Source organism: Oncorhynchus kisutch, linkage group LG1 (genome assembly GCF_002021735.2).
Source record: "Oncorhynchus kisutch isolate 150728-3 linkage group LG1, Okis_V2, whole genome shotgun sequence".
NCBI classification, from domain to species: domain Eukaryota; kingdom Metazoa; phylum Chordata; class Actinopteri; order Salmoniformes; family Salmonidae; genus Oncorhynchus; species Oncorhynchus kisutch.
The window spans coordinates 59,475,172-59,491,580 of NC_034174.2; the positions used below are offsets into that span (position 1 = coordinate 59,475,172).

A 16,409-nucleotide genomic window follows, 5' to 3' on the forward strand; every position below is an offset into this window, starting at 1 on the left:
TTTACTATATTGTAGAATAGTGAAGACATCAAAACTATGAAATAACATATGGAATCATGTTGTAACCAAAAAAAAAGTGTTAAACAAATCAAAATATATTTTATATGAGTTGTACAGTTGAAGTCGGAAGTTTACATACACCTTAGCCAAATACATTTAAACTCAGTTTCACAATTCCTGACATTTCATCCTAGTAAAAATTCCCTGTCTTAGGTCAAGTTAGGATCACCACTTTATTTTAATAATGTGAAATGTCAGAATAATAGCAGAGAATGATTTATTTCAGATTTGATTTCTTTCATCACATTCCCAGTGGGTCAGAAGTTTACGTACACTCAATTAGTATTTGGTAGCATTGCCTTTAAATTGTTAAACTGGGCTAAAACGTTTCAGGTAGCCTTCCACAAGCCTCTCACAATAAGTTGGGTGAATTTTGGCCCATTTCTCCTGACAGAGCTGCTGTAACTGAGTCAGGTTTGTAGGCCTCCTTGTTCGCACAAATTTTTTCAGTTCTGCCCACAAATGTTCTATAGGATTGAGGTCAGGGCTTTGTGATGGTCACTCCAATACTTTGACTTTGTTGTTCTTAAGCCATTTTGCCACAACTTTGGAAGTGTGCTTGGGGTCATTGTCCATTTGGAAGACTCATTTGCGACCAAGCTTTAACTTCCTGACTGATGTCTTGAGATGTTGCTTCAATATATCCACATCATTTTCCTCCCTCATGTTGCCATCTATTTTGTGAAGTACACCAGTCCCTCCTGCAGCAAAGCACCCCCACAACATGCTTCCACCCCCGTGCTTCACGGTTGGGATGGCGTAATTTGGCTTGCAAGCCTCCCCTTTTTCCTCCAAACTTAAATGGACATTATGGTCAAACTATTCTATATTTGTTTCATCAGACCAGAGGACAGTTCTCCAAAAAGTACGATCTTTGTCCCCATGTGCAGTTGCAAACCGTAGTCTGGCTTTTTTATGGCGGTTTTGGAGCAGTGGCTTCTTCCTTGAAGAGCGGCCATTCAGGTTATGTAGATATAGGTCTCATTTTACTGTTTCCTCCAGCATCTTCACAAGCTCTTTTGCTGTTGTTCTGGGATTGATTTGCACTTTTCACATCAAAGTACGTTCATCTCTAGGAGACGGCTGTGTGGTCCCATGGTGTTTATACTTGCGTACTATTGTTTGTACAGATGGACGTGGTACCTTCAGGCATTTGGAAATTGCTCCCAAGAATGAACCAGACTTGTGGAGGTCTACACAAGACTTGTGGGGCTGATGTTAATGGGGGCCTGTTCGGCCCGCCTTTTCCTGTAGTCCACGAACAGCTCCATTGAGTTGCTCACATTGAGGGAGAGGTTGTTGTCCTGGTACCACACTGCCAGGTCTCTGACCTCCTGACCTCCATATAGGCTGTGTCATCGTTGTTGGTGATCAGGCCTACCACTGTTGTGTCGTCAGCAAACTTAATGATGGTTTTGGAGTTGTGTTTGTCCACACAGTAGTGGGTGAACAGTGAGTACAGGAGGGGACTAAGTACACACCCCTGATGGGCCCCAGTGTTGAGGATCAGAGACAGATGTGTTGTTGACACCCTTACAACGTGGGGTGGCCCGTCAAAGTCCAGGATCCAGTTGCAGAGGGACGTGTTTAGTCCCAGAGTCCTTAGCTTAGTGATGAGCTTTGTGGGCATTATGTTGTTGAATGCTGAGCTGTAGACAATGAACAGCATTCTGACATAGGTGTTCCTTATGTCCAGGTGGGAAAGGGCAGTGTGGAGTGCGATTGAGATTGCGTCATCTGTGGATCTGTCGGCTGCCGAGAGCGTTATCACACAGATCCATAACAGCTGGTGCTCTCGTGCACGCTTCAGTGTCGCTTGCCTTGAAGAGAGCATAAAAGGCATTTACCTCGTCTGGCAGGCTCGCGTGTCTGGGTTTCCCTTTGTAGTCCAAAATAGTTTTCAAGCCCTGTCACGTCCGACGAGCATCAGAGACTGTGTAGTAGGATTCAATCTTAATGCTGTATTGATGCTTTGCTTGTTTGATGGGTCGTCTGAGGGCATAGCGGGATTTCTTGTAAGTGTCCGGATTAGTGTCCCGCTCCTTGAAAGTGGCAGCTCTAGCCTTTAGCTCGATGCGGATGTTGCCTGTAATCCATGGCTTCTGGTTGGTATATGTACATACGGTCACTGTGTGGATGACGTCATCGATGCACTTATTGATGAAGCCAATGACTGAGGTGGTATACTCCTCAATGCCATTGGATGAATCCCAAAACATATTTCAGTCTGTGCTAGTAAAACAACCCTGTAGAGTAGTTGAGCGAGTCACTGGTACTCCCTGCGGTACTCCCCGCTTTAGTTTTTGCTTGTAAGCAGCAATAAAAAGTATATAATCATGGTCAGATTTGCCCAATGGAGGGCGGGGGAGAGCTTTGTTTGCATCTGTGTGTGTGGAGTGAAGGTGGTCCAGAGTTTTTTTCCCCCTCTGGTAGCACATGTGACATGCTGGTAAAAATCTGGTGAAACTGTTTGACTGCGTTAAAGTCCCTGGCTACCAGGAGCGCCAATTCTGGATGAACATTTTCTTGTTTGCTTATGGCCTTATAGAGTTGGATGAGTGAGGTCTTAGTGCCAGCATCGGTCTGTGGTGGTAAATAGACGGCTACAAATAATATAGATGAGAACTCTCTTGGTAGATAGAGTACCTTATGATAAGCTGTAGACCACACTATGATAAGCTGTAGACCACACTATCTCAGGCGAGCAATACGTTGAGACTTCTTGAATATTAGACATCGCGCACCAATTCCATACCATGGCAAGAACAGCTCAAATAAGCAAAGAGAAACAACAGTCCATTACTTTAAAGACACAAAGGTCAGTCAATATGGAACATTTCAAGAACTTTGAAAGTTTCTTCAAGTGCAGTCGCAAAAAACATCAAGCGCTATGATGAAACTGGCTCTCATGAAGACCGCCACAGGAAAGGAAGACCTCTGCTGCAGAGGATAAGTTCATTGAAGTTAACTGCACCTCAGATTGCAGCACAAATAAATGCTTCAGAGTTTAAGTAACTGACAAACATTAATTGTTCAGAGGAGACTACGTGAAATCAGGTGTTCATGGTCAAATTGCTGCAAAGAAACCACTACTAAAAGGACACCAGTAATAAGAAGAGACTTGCATAGGCCAAGAAACATGAGCAATGGACATTAGACGGGTGAAAATTTGTCCTTTGGTCTGGTGAGTCCAAATTTGATATTTTTGGTTCCAACTGCCGTGTCTTTGTGGAACGCAGAGTATGTGAACGGATGAACCCCGCATGTGTGGTTCCCACCGTGAAGCATGGAGGTGGTGGTGTGATGGTGCTTTGCTGGTGACATGGTCTGTGATTTATTTAGAGGCACACTTATCCAGCATGGCTACCACAGCATTCTGCAGCATTAAACCATACCATCTGGTTTGCGCTTAGTGGGACTATGATTTGTTTTTCAACAGGACAATGACCCAAAACACCTCCAGGTTGTGTAAGAGCTATTTGACCAAGGAGAGTGATGGAGTGCTGCATCAGCTTTATTTATTTATTTCACCTTTATTTAACCAGGTAGGCAAGTTCAGAATAAGTTCTCATTTACAATTGCGACCTGGCCAAGATAAAGCAAAGCAGTTCGGCACATACGACAGAGTTACACATGGAGTAAAACAAACATACAGTCAATAATACAGTAGAAAAAACAAGTCTATATACAATGTGAGCAAATGAGGTAAGGGAGGTAAAGGCAAAAAAAGGCCATGGTGGCGAAGTAAATACAATATAGCAAGTAAAACACTGGAATGGTAGATTTGCAGTGGAAGAATGTGCAAGGTAGAGATATAAATAATGGGGTGCAAAGGAGCAAAATAAATAAATAAATAAATAAATAAATAAATAAATACAGTAGGGGGAGAGGTAGTTGTTTGTGCTAAATTATAGATGGGCTATGTACAGGTGCAGTAATCTGTGAGCTGCTCTGACAGCTGGTGTTTAAAGCTGTTGAGGGAGATAAGTGTTTCCAGTTTCAGAGATTTTTGTAGTTCTTTCCAAAGGAAGAATTGGTTTTGGGGTGACCAGAGAGATATACCTGCTGGAGCGCGTGTTACAGGTGGGTGCTGCTATGGTGACCAGTGAGCTGAGATAAGGGGGGACTTTACCTAGCAGATTCTTGTAGATGACCTGCAGCCAGTGGGTTTGGCGATGAGTATGAAGCGAGGGCCAGCCAACGAGGGCGTACAGGTCGCAGTGGTAGGTAGTATATGGGGCTTTGGTGACAAAACAGATGGCACTGTGATAGACTGCATCCAATTTATTGAGTAAGGTATTGGAGGCTATTTTGTAAATGACATCGCCGAAGTCGATCGGTAGGATGGTCAGTTTTACAAGGGTATGTTTGGCAGCGTGAGTGAAGGATGCTTTGTTGCGAAATAAGCTAATTCTAGATTTAACTTTGGATTGGAGAAGTTTGATGTGAGTCTGGAAGGAGTGTTTACAGTCTAACCAGACACCTAGGTATTTGAAGTTACCAACATATTCTAAGTCAGAACCGTCCAGAGTAGTGATGTTGGACGGGCGGGCAAGGTGCAGGCAGCGATCGGTTGAAGAGCATGCATTTAGTTTTACTTGTATTTAAGAGCAGTTGGAGGCCACGGAAGGAGAGTTGTATGGCATTGAAGCTCGTCTGGAGGGTTGTTAACACAGTGTCCAAAGAAGGGCCAGAAGTATACAGAATGGTGTCGTCTGCGTAGAGGTGGATCAGAGACTCACCAGCAGCAAGAGCGACATCATTGATGTATACAGAGAAAAGAGTCGGTCCAAGAATTGAACCCTGTGGCACCCCCATAGAGATTGCCAGAGGCCAGGACAACAGGCCCTCCAATTTGACACACTGAACTCTATCAGAGAAGTATTTGGTGAACCAGGCGAGGCAATCATTTGAGAAACCAAGGCTATCGAGTCTGCCGATAGGGATTTGGTGATTGACAGAGTCGAAAGCCTTGGCCAGGTCAATGAATATGGCTGCACAGTATTGTTTCTTATCGATGGCGGATAAGATATCGTTTAAGACCTTGAGCGTGGTTGAGGTGCACCCATGACCAGCTCTGAAACCAGATTGCATAGCGGAGAAGGTTTGGTGGGATTCGAAATGGTCGGTAATCTGTTTGTTGACTTGGCTTTCGAAGACCTTAAAAAGGCAGGGTAGGATAGATATTGGTCTGTAGCAGTTTGGGTCAAGAGTGTCCCCCACTTTGAAGAGGGAGATGACCGCAGCTGCTTTCCAATCTTTGGGAATCTCAGACGACACGAGAGGTTGAACAGGCTAGTAATAGGGGTGCCAACAATTTCAGCAGATAATTTTAGAAAGAAAGGGCCCAGATTGTCCAGCCCAGCTGATTTGTAGGGTTCCAGATTTTGCAGCTCTTTCAGAACATCAGCTGACTGGATTTGGGGAAGGCTTGGGTGAGTTGCTGTGGGGGTTGCAGTGCTGTTGACCGGGGTAGGGGTAGCCAGGTGGAAAGCATGGCCAGCCGTAGAAAAATGCTTATTGAAATTCTCAATTATAGTGGATTTATCGGTGGTGACAGTGTTTCCTATATTCAGTGCAGTGGGCAGCTGGGAGGAGGTGTTTTTATTCTCCATGGACTTTAGTGTCCCAGAACTTTTTTGAGTTTGTGTTTCAGGAAGCAAATTTCTGCTTGAAAAAGCTAGCCTTGGCTTTTCTAACTGCCTGTGTATATTGGTTTCTAGCTTCCCTGAAAAGTTGCATATCACGGGGGCTGTTCGATGCTAATGCAGAACGCCATAGGATGTTTTTGTGTTGGTTAAGGGCAGTCAGGTCTGGAGAGAACCAAGGGCTATATCTGTTCCTGGTTCTAAATTTCTTGAATGGGGCATGCTTATTTAAGATGGTGAGGAAGGCCTTTAAAAAAAAAAAACAGGCATCCTCTACTGACGGGATGAGATCAATATCCTTCCAGGATACCCCGGCCAGGTCGATTAGAAAGGCCTGCTCGCTGAAGTGTTTCAGGGAGCGTTTGACAGTGATGAGTGGAGGTCGTTTGACCGCTGACCCATTACGGATGCAGGCAATGAGGCAGTGATCGCAGAGATCTTGGTTGAAAACCGCAGAGGTGTATTTAGAGGGCAAGTTGGTTAGGATAATATCTATGAGGGTGCCCGTGTTTACGGCTTTGGGGTGGTACCTGGTAGGTTCATTGATCATTTGTGTGAGATTGAAGGCATCAAGCTTAGATTGTAGGATGGCTGGGGTATTAAGCATGTTCCAGTTTAGGTCGCCTAGCAGCAGGAGCTCTGAAGATAGATGGGGGGCAATCAGTTCACATACGGTGTACAGAGCACAGCTGGGGGCAGAGGGTGGTCTATAGCAAAGGTGAGACTTGTATTTAGAGATGGATTTTTAAAAGTAGAAGTTCAAATTGTTTGGGTACAGACCTGGATATTAGGACAGAACTCTGCAGGCTATCTTTGCAGTAGATTGCAACACCGCCCCCTTTGGCCGTTCTATCTTGTCTGAAAATGTTGTAGTTAGGGATGAAGATTTCAGAGTTTTTGGTGGTCTTCCTAAGCCAGGATTCAGACACGGCTAGAACATTCGGGTTGGCAGAGTGTGTTAAAGCAGTGAATAAAACAAACTTAGGAAGGAGGCTTCTAATGTTAACATGCATGAAACCAAGGTTATTACGGTTACAGAAGTCATAAAAGAGAGTGGAGCTAGGCACTGCAGGGCCTGGATTCACCTCTACATCACCAGAAGAACAGAGGAGGAGTAGGATAAGGGGACGGCTAAAAGCTATGAGAATTGGTCGTCTAGAACATCCGGAACAGAGAGTAAAAGGAGGTTTCTGGGGGCGATAAAATAGCTTCAAGGTATAATGTACAGACAAAGGTATGGTAGGATGTGAATACAGTGGAGGTAAACCTAGGTGTTGAGTGATGATGAGAGAGATGACCTGGCCTCCACAATCCCCCGACCTCAACCCAATTTAGATGGTTTGGGATGAGTTGTACCGCAGAGTGAAGGAAAAGCAGCCAACAAGTGCTCAGCATATGTGGGAACTCCTTCAAGACTGTTGGAAAAGCATTCCAGGTGAAGCTGGTTGAGAGAATTTCAAGTATGCGCAAAACTGTCATAAATGCAAAGGGTGGCTACTTTGAAGAATATCAAATATATTTTGATTTGTTTAAGCCTTTTTTGGTTACTAAATGATTCCACGTGTAATTTCATAGTGTTGATGTTTTCACTATTATTCAATGTAGAAAATATAAAAAATAAAAACCCTTAAATGACTAGGTGTCCAAATTTTTGAATCGAACTGTAAATATGTATAGGGGTAAAGTAACTAGCCATCGGGATATAATAAACAGAGTAGCAGCCTACATGATGATTGTATGTGAGTGTGTGTAGAGTCAGTATAAATGTTTGTGCATGTCAGCAAATGGTCCTTCTCACACTCACGATAAAGTATTCAGACCCCTCGACTTTTCCACATTTTATTACGTTACAGCCTTACTCTAAAATGGATTAAATAAAAATTGCTTAGCAATCTAAACACAATAACCTATAATGACAAAACGAAAACAGGTTTTTAGAAATGTTAGCCAACGTATTACAAATAAAAAACAAATACCTTATTTACATAAGTACTCAGACCCTTTGCTATGAGACTCGAAATTGAGCTCAGGTGCATCCTGTTTCCATTGATCATCCTTGAGATGTTTCTACAACTTGATTGGAGTCCCCCTGTGGTAAATTCAATTGATTGGACATGATTTGGAAAGGTACAGAACTGTCTATACAAGGTCTCACAGTTGACTATGCATGTCAGAGCAAAACCAAGCCATGAGGTCGAAGGGATTGTTTGTAGAGCTCAGAGACAGGATGGTGTCAAGGCACAGATCTGGGGAAGGGTACCAAAACCTTTCCGCAGCATTGAAGGTCCCCAAGAACACACTGGCCGCAATCATTCTTAAATGGAAGACGTTTGGAAGTACCAAGACTCTTCCTAGAGTTGACTGCACGGCCAAACTGAGCAATCGGGGGAGAATGGCCTTGGTCAGGGATGTGATCAAGAACCCGATAGTCACTCTGACAGTGCTTGAGAGTTCCTCTGTGACGATGGGAGAACCTTCCAGAAGGACAACCATCTCTGCAGCACTCCACCAATCTGGTCTTTATGGTAGAGTGGCCAGGCGAAAGCCACTCATCAGTAAAAGGCACATGACAGCCTGCTTGGAGTTTGCCAAAATGGCACCTAAAGTACTCTGACCATGAAGGACTCAGACCATCCTTGATGAAAACCTGCTCAGGACCTCAGACTAGGGTGAAGGTTAAACCTTCCAACAGGCCAACGACCCAAAGCACACAGCCAAGACAACACAGGAGTGGTTTTGGGACAAGTCTCCGAATGTCCTTGAGTGGCCCAGACAGAGCCCGGACATGAACCCGATCGAAAATCTCTGGAGAGACCTGAAAGTAGCTGTGCAGCGACACTCCCCAACCAACCTGACAGAGCTTGAGAGGATCTGCAGAGGAGTATGGGAGAAACTCCCCAAATACAGGTGTCCCAAGCTTTTAGCGTCATACCCAAGAAGACTGGCTGTAATCGCTGCCGAAAGTGATTCAGCAAAGTACTGAGTAAAGGGTCTGAATACTTATGTAAATGTGATATTTTTTTACATGTATTTTATATATATTTGCAAACATTTCAAAAAAACGTTTTTTTGCTTTGTCATTATGGGGTAGTGTGTGTAGATTGAAGAGGTGAAAAAAAACAATTTAATCAATTTTAGAATAAGGCTGTAACGTAACAAAATGTGGAAAAAAGTCAAGGGGTCTGAATACTTTTCAAATGCACTGTATTATATATCATTTGAAAGGTCATGAAAGAACCATATATCAGGGTTTCCTTTTTAATGGCTTTACAGGTCATTCGGATATGCAGTGGTGTAAAGTACTTAAGTATAAATATTTAAAAAAATTACTTAAGTAGTACTTTAGTGCATCTGTACTTTACTATTTACTCCATACATTTTCCCTGACATCCATAAGTACTTGTTACATTTTGACAGGAAAATGATCCAATTCACACACATCAAGAGAACATCCCTGGTCATCCCTACTGCCGCTGATCTGGCGGACACACTAAACACAAATGCGTCATTTGTAAATTATGTCAGTGCTGGAGTGTGCCCCTGGCTATCAGTCAATAAAAAAATATAAAAAAATAATAATAATTGTACCGTCTGGTTTGCTTAATAAGGAATTTTTAATGGTTGGTTTATACTTCTCCTTTTGATATTTAAATACATTTTAGCAGTTCCGTTTACTTTTGATACTTAAGTACATTTAAAATAAATATTTTTTACTCAAGTAGTATTTCACTGGGTGACTTTCACTTACTTGAGTCATTTTCTATTAAAAGGCATCTTTACTTTTACTCAGGACAATTGAGTACTTTTTCCACCTCTGCCGTTATATACCAGAGGGGTCAATTGTCAACGTCCTGTTGACCTGAACATTCCGAAAATGTGTCTGTATCTCTAAGCTTTCCAATGATATTAGATTAAAGGGTACAAGTGAGCAATAACTTGTTGTATAGTGATAGTTTGTCATAGGGTAAAATCCCAATGGGAAAAATAGATGGGACGGAGGGATGAAAGACAACACGCAGAAAGCTACCATTGCTGCACTGCTATCACCCATTTTCCAACTCTAGGGACATAGACCTTCAAAAAAATCACTAAGAGACATCATTGTCCCAAGTGAGCCCGACCGACCCTCCTGGCTCATGGACTACATGGATTCTTGATTACAATTTATGGCAAAAGAGAAGCATAGTTCCATGCAAATTGTAATGCAGATAGTCAGGACAGAGAGATAAGAGAGAAAGTGTGTGTTGTCCCTGCCCTGCTGTCTCCTGGGTGGGAGTAGGGTGTGTGTCCAGGCATGAGGTGCATCGCACAGGAAGCACCTTTTTCCCCTTTTCAAATTACCGTGGCCACACAGACACACTTTTCCTCAAAAGGCTTGTTTCCCTTGGCTTATTTGAAATCAGTGGCACACAGACTGTTGGAAACTAAAAAGGAAAATAGTGGCCTATATTTACACCCTACTCTTTATTCGGGGGAGGAAGTTTACACAGGGGTGTGAGCTGGACAGTCCACCCATGAGAGGAATGTTCTCTCCTGGCTTTGTATTGTGCTGGAATAACCTTGGACCAGTGTTTTTCAACTCCAGTCCTTCAATACTCCCCACAGCACACAGGTTTGGTGTAGCCCAGAACAAGCACACCTTAATCAACTGGTCAACTAATCATCAAGCACTTGGGTGAGTTGAATCAGGTGTGCTTCAACAAAAGTGTACAGTTTGGGGGTACTCATGGACCACAACACTGCTCTAGACTTGCAGAGACAAAATCCAAACGTATGTGTAAGAGTTCAGAAAGGATTCTGTGCTAAACAAAGGAAAACTTGTGTCTTTAAGAAGATTTTATACAACACCTGCATGACATTGAATAACAATGCATAGAAAGACCAAATTCAGAAGTGCTTGGCCTAAATGTTTTGCTCCCCAGATTACCAGAGCCCACATCCACTTGGACTTTGAGCGATTGAATTTGGTGATTTATTTCCCCAAAATGACGTCATTACTTTTAATTAATGAAGAGTTTATTGGTCCAATCGCAGCCTTGTATCCGGTTAAGTAGAATGGCACCCGTCCGTAGAGAAGAATACAGACCCCATGGTCTAAGAACTACTATGCATGCTGGGTCATTCAGCCTTTCTAAAGAGTAACTTCTCACGAAACCCAGACAAAGAATGACCATGATTTACTGAATTTTCACAAAATATAATCCATAGAACAGTCCTTAGGTTGAAGGATTGTTGACATACAAATGTCAATTATATCTAAAAGTATAACTGAGAAAGAATTAATACAAGTTGGCATATTTCTGACATTTTAGCCTTATCCAGGCCGCCTTTAAAACACCATAGTGTTTCATCTGTAGGTGCTACTAAGCAAACATTGATGTCATTAAGTTTTATTGCTTGCTCTGTAAGATGAGTAGTAATTTGGTTTCAATCACATATTTACATTAATTTATGAATATAGAAAAATAAACATTAAGACATTTTTTATTTGGCATTTAAAAAATAAATAAATATTTGAACATATAGCCTACTCTACAGGCATATCAAAGTTCCAGATGGGATCTCTGCTACTCTTAGATTCATGATCCAATTTGTAAGAATTACCAACAGTGAACGTGAAAATGTATTCAAAATGGTCGCCCTCTGCTGGTGATATGCAGGATACAAGTAAAAGGAGGGCTGTGATTGGTGACATTGCCAACTACGCCAATTTCTCTGTATAAAATGGACCATAACTTTAAAACTAGCAGAGATCCTACTCTGGAACGTTGATATGCCTGTAGAGCATATTATGTTCCAGAATATATTGAAACATTTGCCAAATCAAAAATGTTAAATTTACAATAAACTCTAAAAAAATATATTTTTAAATCAAACTCTTCATATTACAGAACAAGTGGTAAAGCTTCATACGACAATTTCTGCTTTGTAGCACCTACAGATTAAGCATTATGGAGTCTTTAAGGAGGCCTGGGTAAGCCCAAAATGTCATAAATATGCCAACTTTTAGATAAATGCAGTTGAAGTCGAAAGTTTACATACACCTTAGCCAAATACATTTAAACTGTTTTTTTTTCTCACAATTCCATACATTTCATCCTAGTAAAAATTCCCCGTCTTAGGTCAGTTAGGATCACCACTTTATTTTAAGAATGTGAAATGTCAGAATAGTAGTAGAGAGAAAGATTTATGCCTCATGATGCCATCTATTTTGTGAAGTGCACCAATCCCTCCTACAGCAAAGCACCCCCACAACATGATGCTGCCACCCCTGTGCTTCACGGTTGGGATGGTGTTCTTCAGCTTGCAAGCCTCCCCATTTTTCCTCCAAACATAACAATGGTCATTATGGCCACAATGGTCATTATGGTTTTATTTTTGTTTCATCAGACCAGAAGACATTTCTTCAAAAAGGTACGATCTTTGTCCCCATGTGCAGTTGCAAACCGTAGTCTGGCTTTTTTAATGGCAGTTTTGGAACAGTGGCTTCTTCCTTGCTGAGCGGCCTTTCAGGTTATGTCGATATAGCACTTCTCGCACCAAAGTACGTTCATCTCTAGGAGACAGAACGCGTCTCCTTCCTGAGCGGTATGATGGCTGCGTGGTCCCATGGTGTTTACACTTGCATACTATTGTTTGTACAGATGAACATGGTACCTTCAGGCATTTGGAAATTGCTCCCAAGAATGAACCAGACTTGTGGAGGTCTACAATTCTTTTTCTGAGGTCTTGGCTGATTTATTTTGATTTTCCCATGATGTCAAGCAAAGAGGCACTGAGTTTGAAGGTAGGCCTTGAAATACTTCCACAGGTACACCTCCAATTGACTCAAATTATGTCAATTAGCCTATCAGAAGCTTCTAAAGCCATGACATCATTTTCTGGAATTTTCCAAGCTGTTTAAAGGCACAGTCAACTTAGTGTATGTAAACTTCTGACCCACTGGAATTGTGAAAAAATGAATTATAAGTGAAATAATCTGTCTGCACAAAGTAGATGTCCTAACCGACTTGCCAAAACTATAGCTTGTTAACAAGAAATGTGTGGACTGGTTGAAAAACAAGTCTTAATGAATACAACCTACGTATGTAAACTTTGACTTCAACTGTATATGTCAACAAACCGGTCTCCAAAGGACTATTTTATGGATTACATTTCATGAACATGCTGAAAATCATGGCATCTTTGGCAACAACACTAATGGCTAGCTCACCAACGTTCCACAAAGGGCTGTGTCTAAATTGTATTTTTATTTAACCAGGCAAGTCAGTTAAGAACACATTCTTATTTACAATCACAGCCTACCAAAAGGCCTCCTGCGGGGACAGGGGCCTGGGATTAAAAATAAAAATAGGACAAAACACACATCACAACAAGAGAGACAACACCCCATAAAGAGAGACCTAAGACAACAACATAGGCAGCAACACATGACAACACAGCATGGTAGCAACACAACAACAACATTGTAGCAGCACAAAACATGGTACAAACATTATTGAGCAGACAACAGCACAAAGGGCAAGAAGGTAGAGACAACAATACATCACACAAAGCTGCCACAACTGTCAGTAACAGTGTCCGTGATTGAGTCTTTGAATGAAGAGATTGAGATAAAACTGTCCAGTTTGAGTGTTTTTTGCAGCTCGTTCCAGTCGCTAGCTGCGGCAAACTGAAAAGAGCAGCGACCCAGGGATTGTGTGTGCTTTGGGGACCTTTAACAGAATGTGACTGGCAGAACAGCTGTTGTATGTGGAGGATGAGGGCTGCAGTAGATATCTCAGATAGTGGGGAGTGAGGCCTAAGAGGGTTTTATAAATAAGCATCAACCAGTGGAAGGGGAAGTTCAGTATTTTATAACTTGATGCTAGAGGGTTCCTAACCCTGAAAGTAGTCTATGGGCCTGAAAAAACTGTAATCCGTGGTTTGGTTCTCTTTAAACAGCTATGCACAAGGTGAGGATACTGAACTTCCCCTTTAAACACTAAACAGATAGGCAAATTACAGGCAGGAAAGATATGCTACTACCGGTCGCTTACTAAATGGCGACGTGAAGATGAATAGGCTTCATCCACTTGTTTTTTTGTTCTTTATCAGTTCTCGTTGTGTTATCTGGGGCTAAAATGACACTGAAACAAAGCAGGTCATCACATATCCGCGTTCTGACGTCAACAGTGGCCAAATATTTACGAGCAGTGTGAAAACAGCTATAAATGGATGCGGGGATGACGAAAGTGGGGGGAAGAAATAGGCCTTCCACTATCTTGTCTTTTATGTTTAGCATAAACAGCGTTTGCGCCATGTTCAAGGTTTTGTGTGTAGAACAACAAGGTGATAACAGGAACAGACATGCCAGGTACTGGGCAAGTGCATAATTGCATGAACACAAACATTGGAGGTGTACAATGGTGTGGACAGGTGAGTAAAAAAATAAAAATAAGTCAGGACAAAATTAAGATACAGAAAATATCTAAGTTTATAGGAATTCGCTTTCACCTGTCCAGTTCTCTCACATTCAGGAAAAGAAACGTGGAGAGGGAGCCATAAAAGATGCGACCCATGTCTACTTCCTGCTCCTCGTAGCCCTTTACACTCGTACCTGTATACAGGTTGGAAATAGCATATTTGGGCACTGATAAGTGCCTAAATTGGAACACAGCGGCAATAAACTTTAACACTGCATGTTATTGTATGATCACTATGTAATGATGTACAGTTACAAGATGACATGGCGTCAATACCCTGGGTTGTTCTGAACAGAATGATCCTGGTTGTCTAAAGCATGACTCTTTTCTGTCCGCACCAAAAATCACAACCCGTTTCTCTGAATTGCCCTGTGAAAGCCTAACACTGTAAGATAGTATTTTATAACTTAGCTAGTCATCATGTTGGCAATAGAACAAGCTTTCAAGATGCCCAGCTGACTGAGATTGCGATTTATAATGGTCCGTTTTTGGATTGCATGAACAACAGTAATTGTGTGACGGTGGTGATGCAGGTCTGTGTTACAAACAAAACAACTACAAGAGTGCTTGCTCTAGTTCCTTAACGGCTCAGCTTGGAGAACACAAAAAAAGCACCTTATAGGTTGCGCCTACCCCACATTTTCCAGGAATATTGTTATCATGTTACTGAATGCATCCAGAGTATTTTCAGATTTCATTATCGACAAACGCGGTGAAAAGTACAGTAAAAGTAAAATGCACATAAAATCAACTGTGTAATGTTTGGGTTCAGTCTTGTGAAAGGTGAACTATCGTGTCCTCAACTTTGGTATAATAATGTTCCCATAAGCTCATATTTCTTCTGTAAAAAAACATTTCAATGTAGCCCTATCCATATAGGCCAATTCACACAAGTGTAAAGGGTTAAACCTGTTCAACACCAAATTGACTCCTACCAACTACTTTTTAACACCAAAACCCTGCCCCTTCCCCCCTGTTCTACGATGGGAAAGTGTCTGCAAGATGTTCTCTTTCAGGATTTAGCAACTACTGTCACTCCACACATCTGAGGGAGGTATTTGTATAGCCCGCTGTAGGAAAAAGGCACGCATTTTAAAAGGTCATAACAGGTCAACACAGGAAACCCTTTCTGTGTCGTGTGCTTTTTCTCACCTGCATACATGTGGAAGGTGAGCCTTTCGATGAGCTTGAGCACTGTCCCCGCCTTGATGATAGGGATGCCCGACTTGGACTGCACGTTCTCCTCGAACACCACGTTCTCCTCAGAGTCGGGCGTGGCGAACCGGTAAAGCTCCGCCCCGGGCAGCCTCATTTGCTCCTCCTTCTCCTCCTGCAGCATGGCCGAGTCCAGCATGCGCTCCAACGTCGAGCGGTACTGCAGCGAGATGAGCGCCGCCATCCAGCCATTCTTGTCCTCGGCCGACTTGGCGGCGAACACCACGCTGTTGCCGTCTTTGAGGATGATCTCAAAGGCGTGCCGGTACTCGCCCTCCTTGTCGTCCTTGTCGTTGATCTGCACCTTGCGCATGAAGAACTTCTCCTTGAGGCGGTACTCGGCGGTGGACGAGGCGCCAGGCAAGCGCGGCTGGCCGTGGTTGGACTTGCAGCAGATCATCAGGCCGTCGAAGAGGAAGATGTGCCGTTCGTGTTTGGCGCCCACGCGTGTCAGTGTCCCCTCCATGATGAACTCGTTGCAGCACTGGCCGATGTCCTTGCCCTCCCAGCCATCAATGTTCTTCTGGATCTCGTTCATCTTCTTGATGGCCAGGTGCTTGCCCTTCATCTGCTGGCTGTAGAAGCGGCAGGCCGACTCGCTGGCGCCACCGAAGATTTTGAGGGGAATAGTTGAATGTAAGAGAAAGAATGTGAGTGAAAAAAAAGGGAGAGAGAGGGGGGGAAGAGAGAGGTAGGGAAATGTGGGTCTGGTGTTCACAGAACAATGACAATGGAAAACAAATCAACAAAGCCAGCGAGACTGAGATGGAGTGTAGGGTCAGTGTGGGTGGCTGAGTTTCTAAAGCAGCGGTATAACTAAAACTGGTCCAGGAGAGGGTTCCTACAAACAACATCTCATTAACAAAACACTGGGTGCGACTGAAGAGACGTGACTGGCATCCCCACCCATAACTGTAATCCTGACCCTAACCTTAAAAGGAAAATTCCACCCAAAAATGATCTTGTGGCATTTTCAAGATACACAACTTTCAAATACAGAAATACAGCCAATACGATGCGT

General features: G+C 42.8%; 1 protein-coding gene across 5 annotated transcripts in view; it reads right to left on the minus strand.

Annotated features, from left to right (window-relative positions):
- Positions 1 to 16,409, minus strand: part of LOC109890321 (son of sevenless homolog 1) — a 71,824-nt gene that overhangs the window by 21,123 nt on the left and 34,292 nt on the right. For all 5 annotated transcript variants that reach the window (XM_031828260.1, XM_031828252.1, XM_031828239.1 and 2 more), the window contains one exon: positions 15,326 to 15,987. In XM_031828260.1, the coding sequence (XP_031684120.1) occupies positions 15,326 to 15,987 (662 nt within the window). The remainder of the gene's footprint in view (positions 1 to 15,325; positions 15,988 to 16,409) is intronic.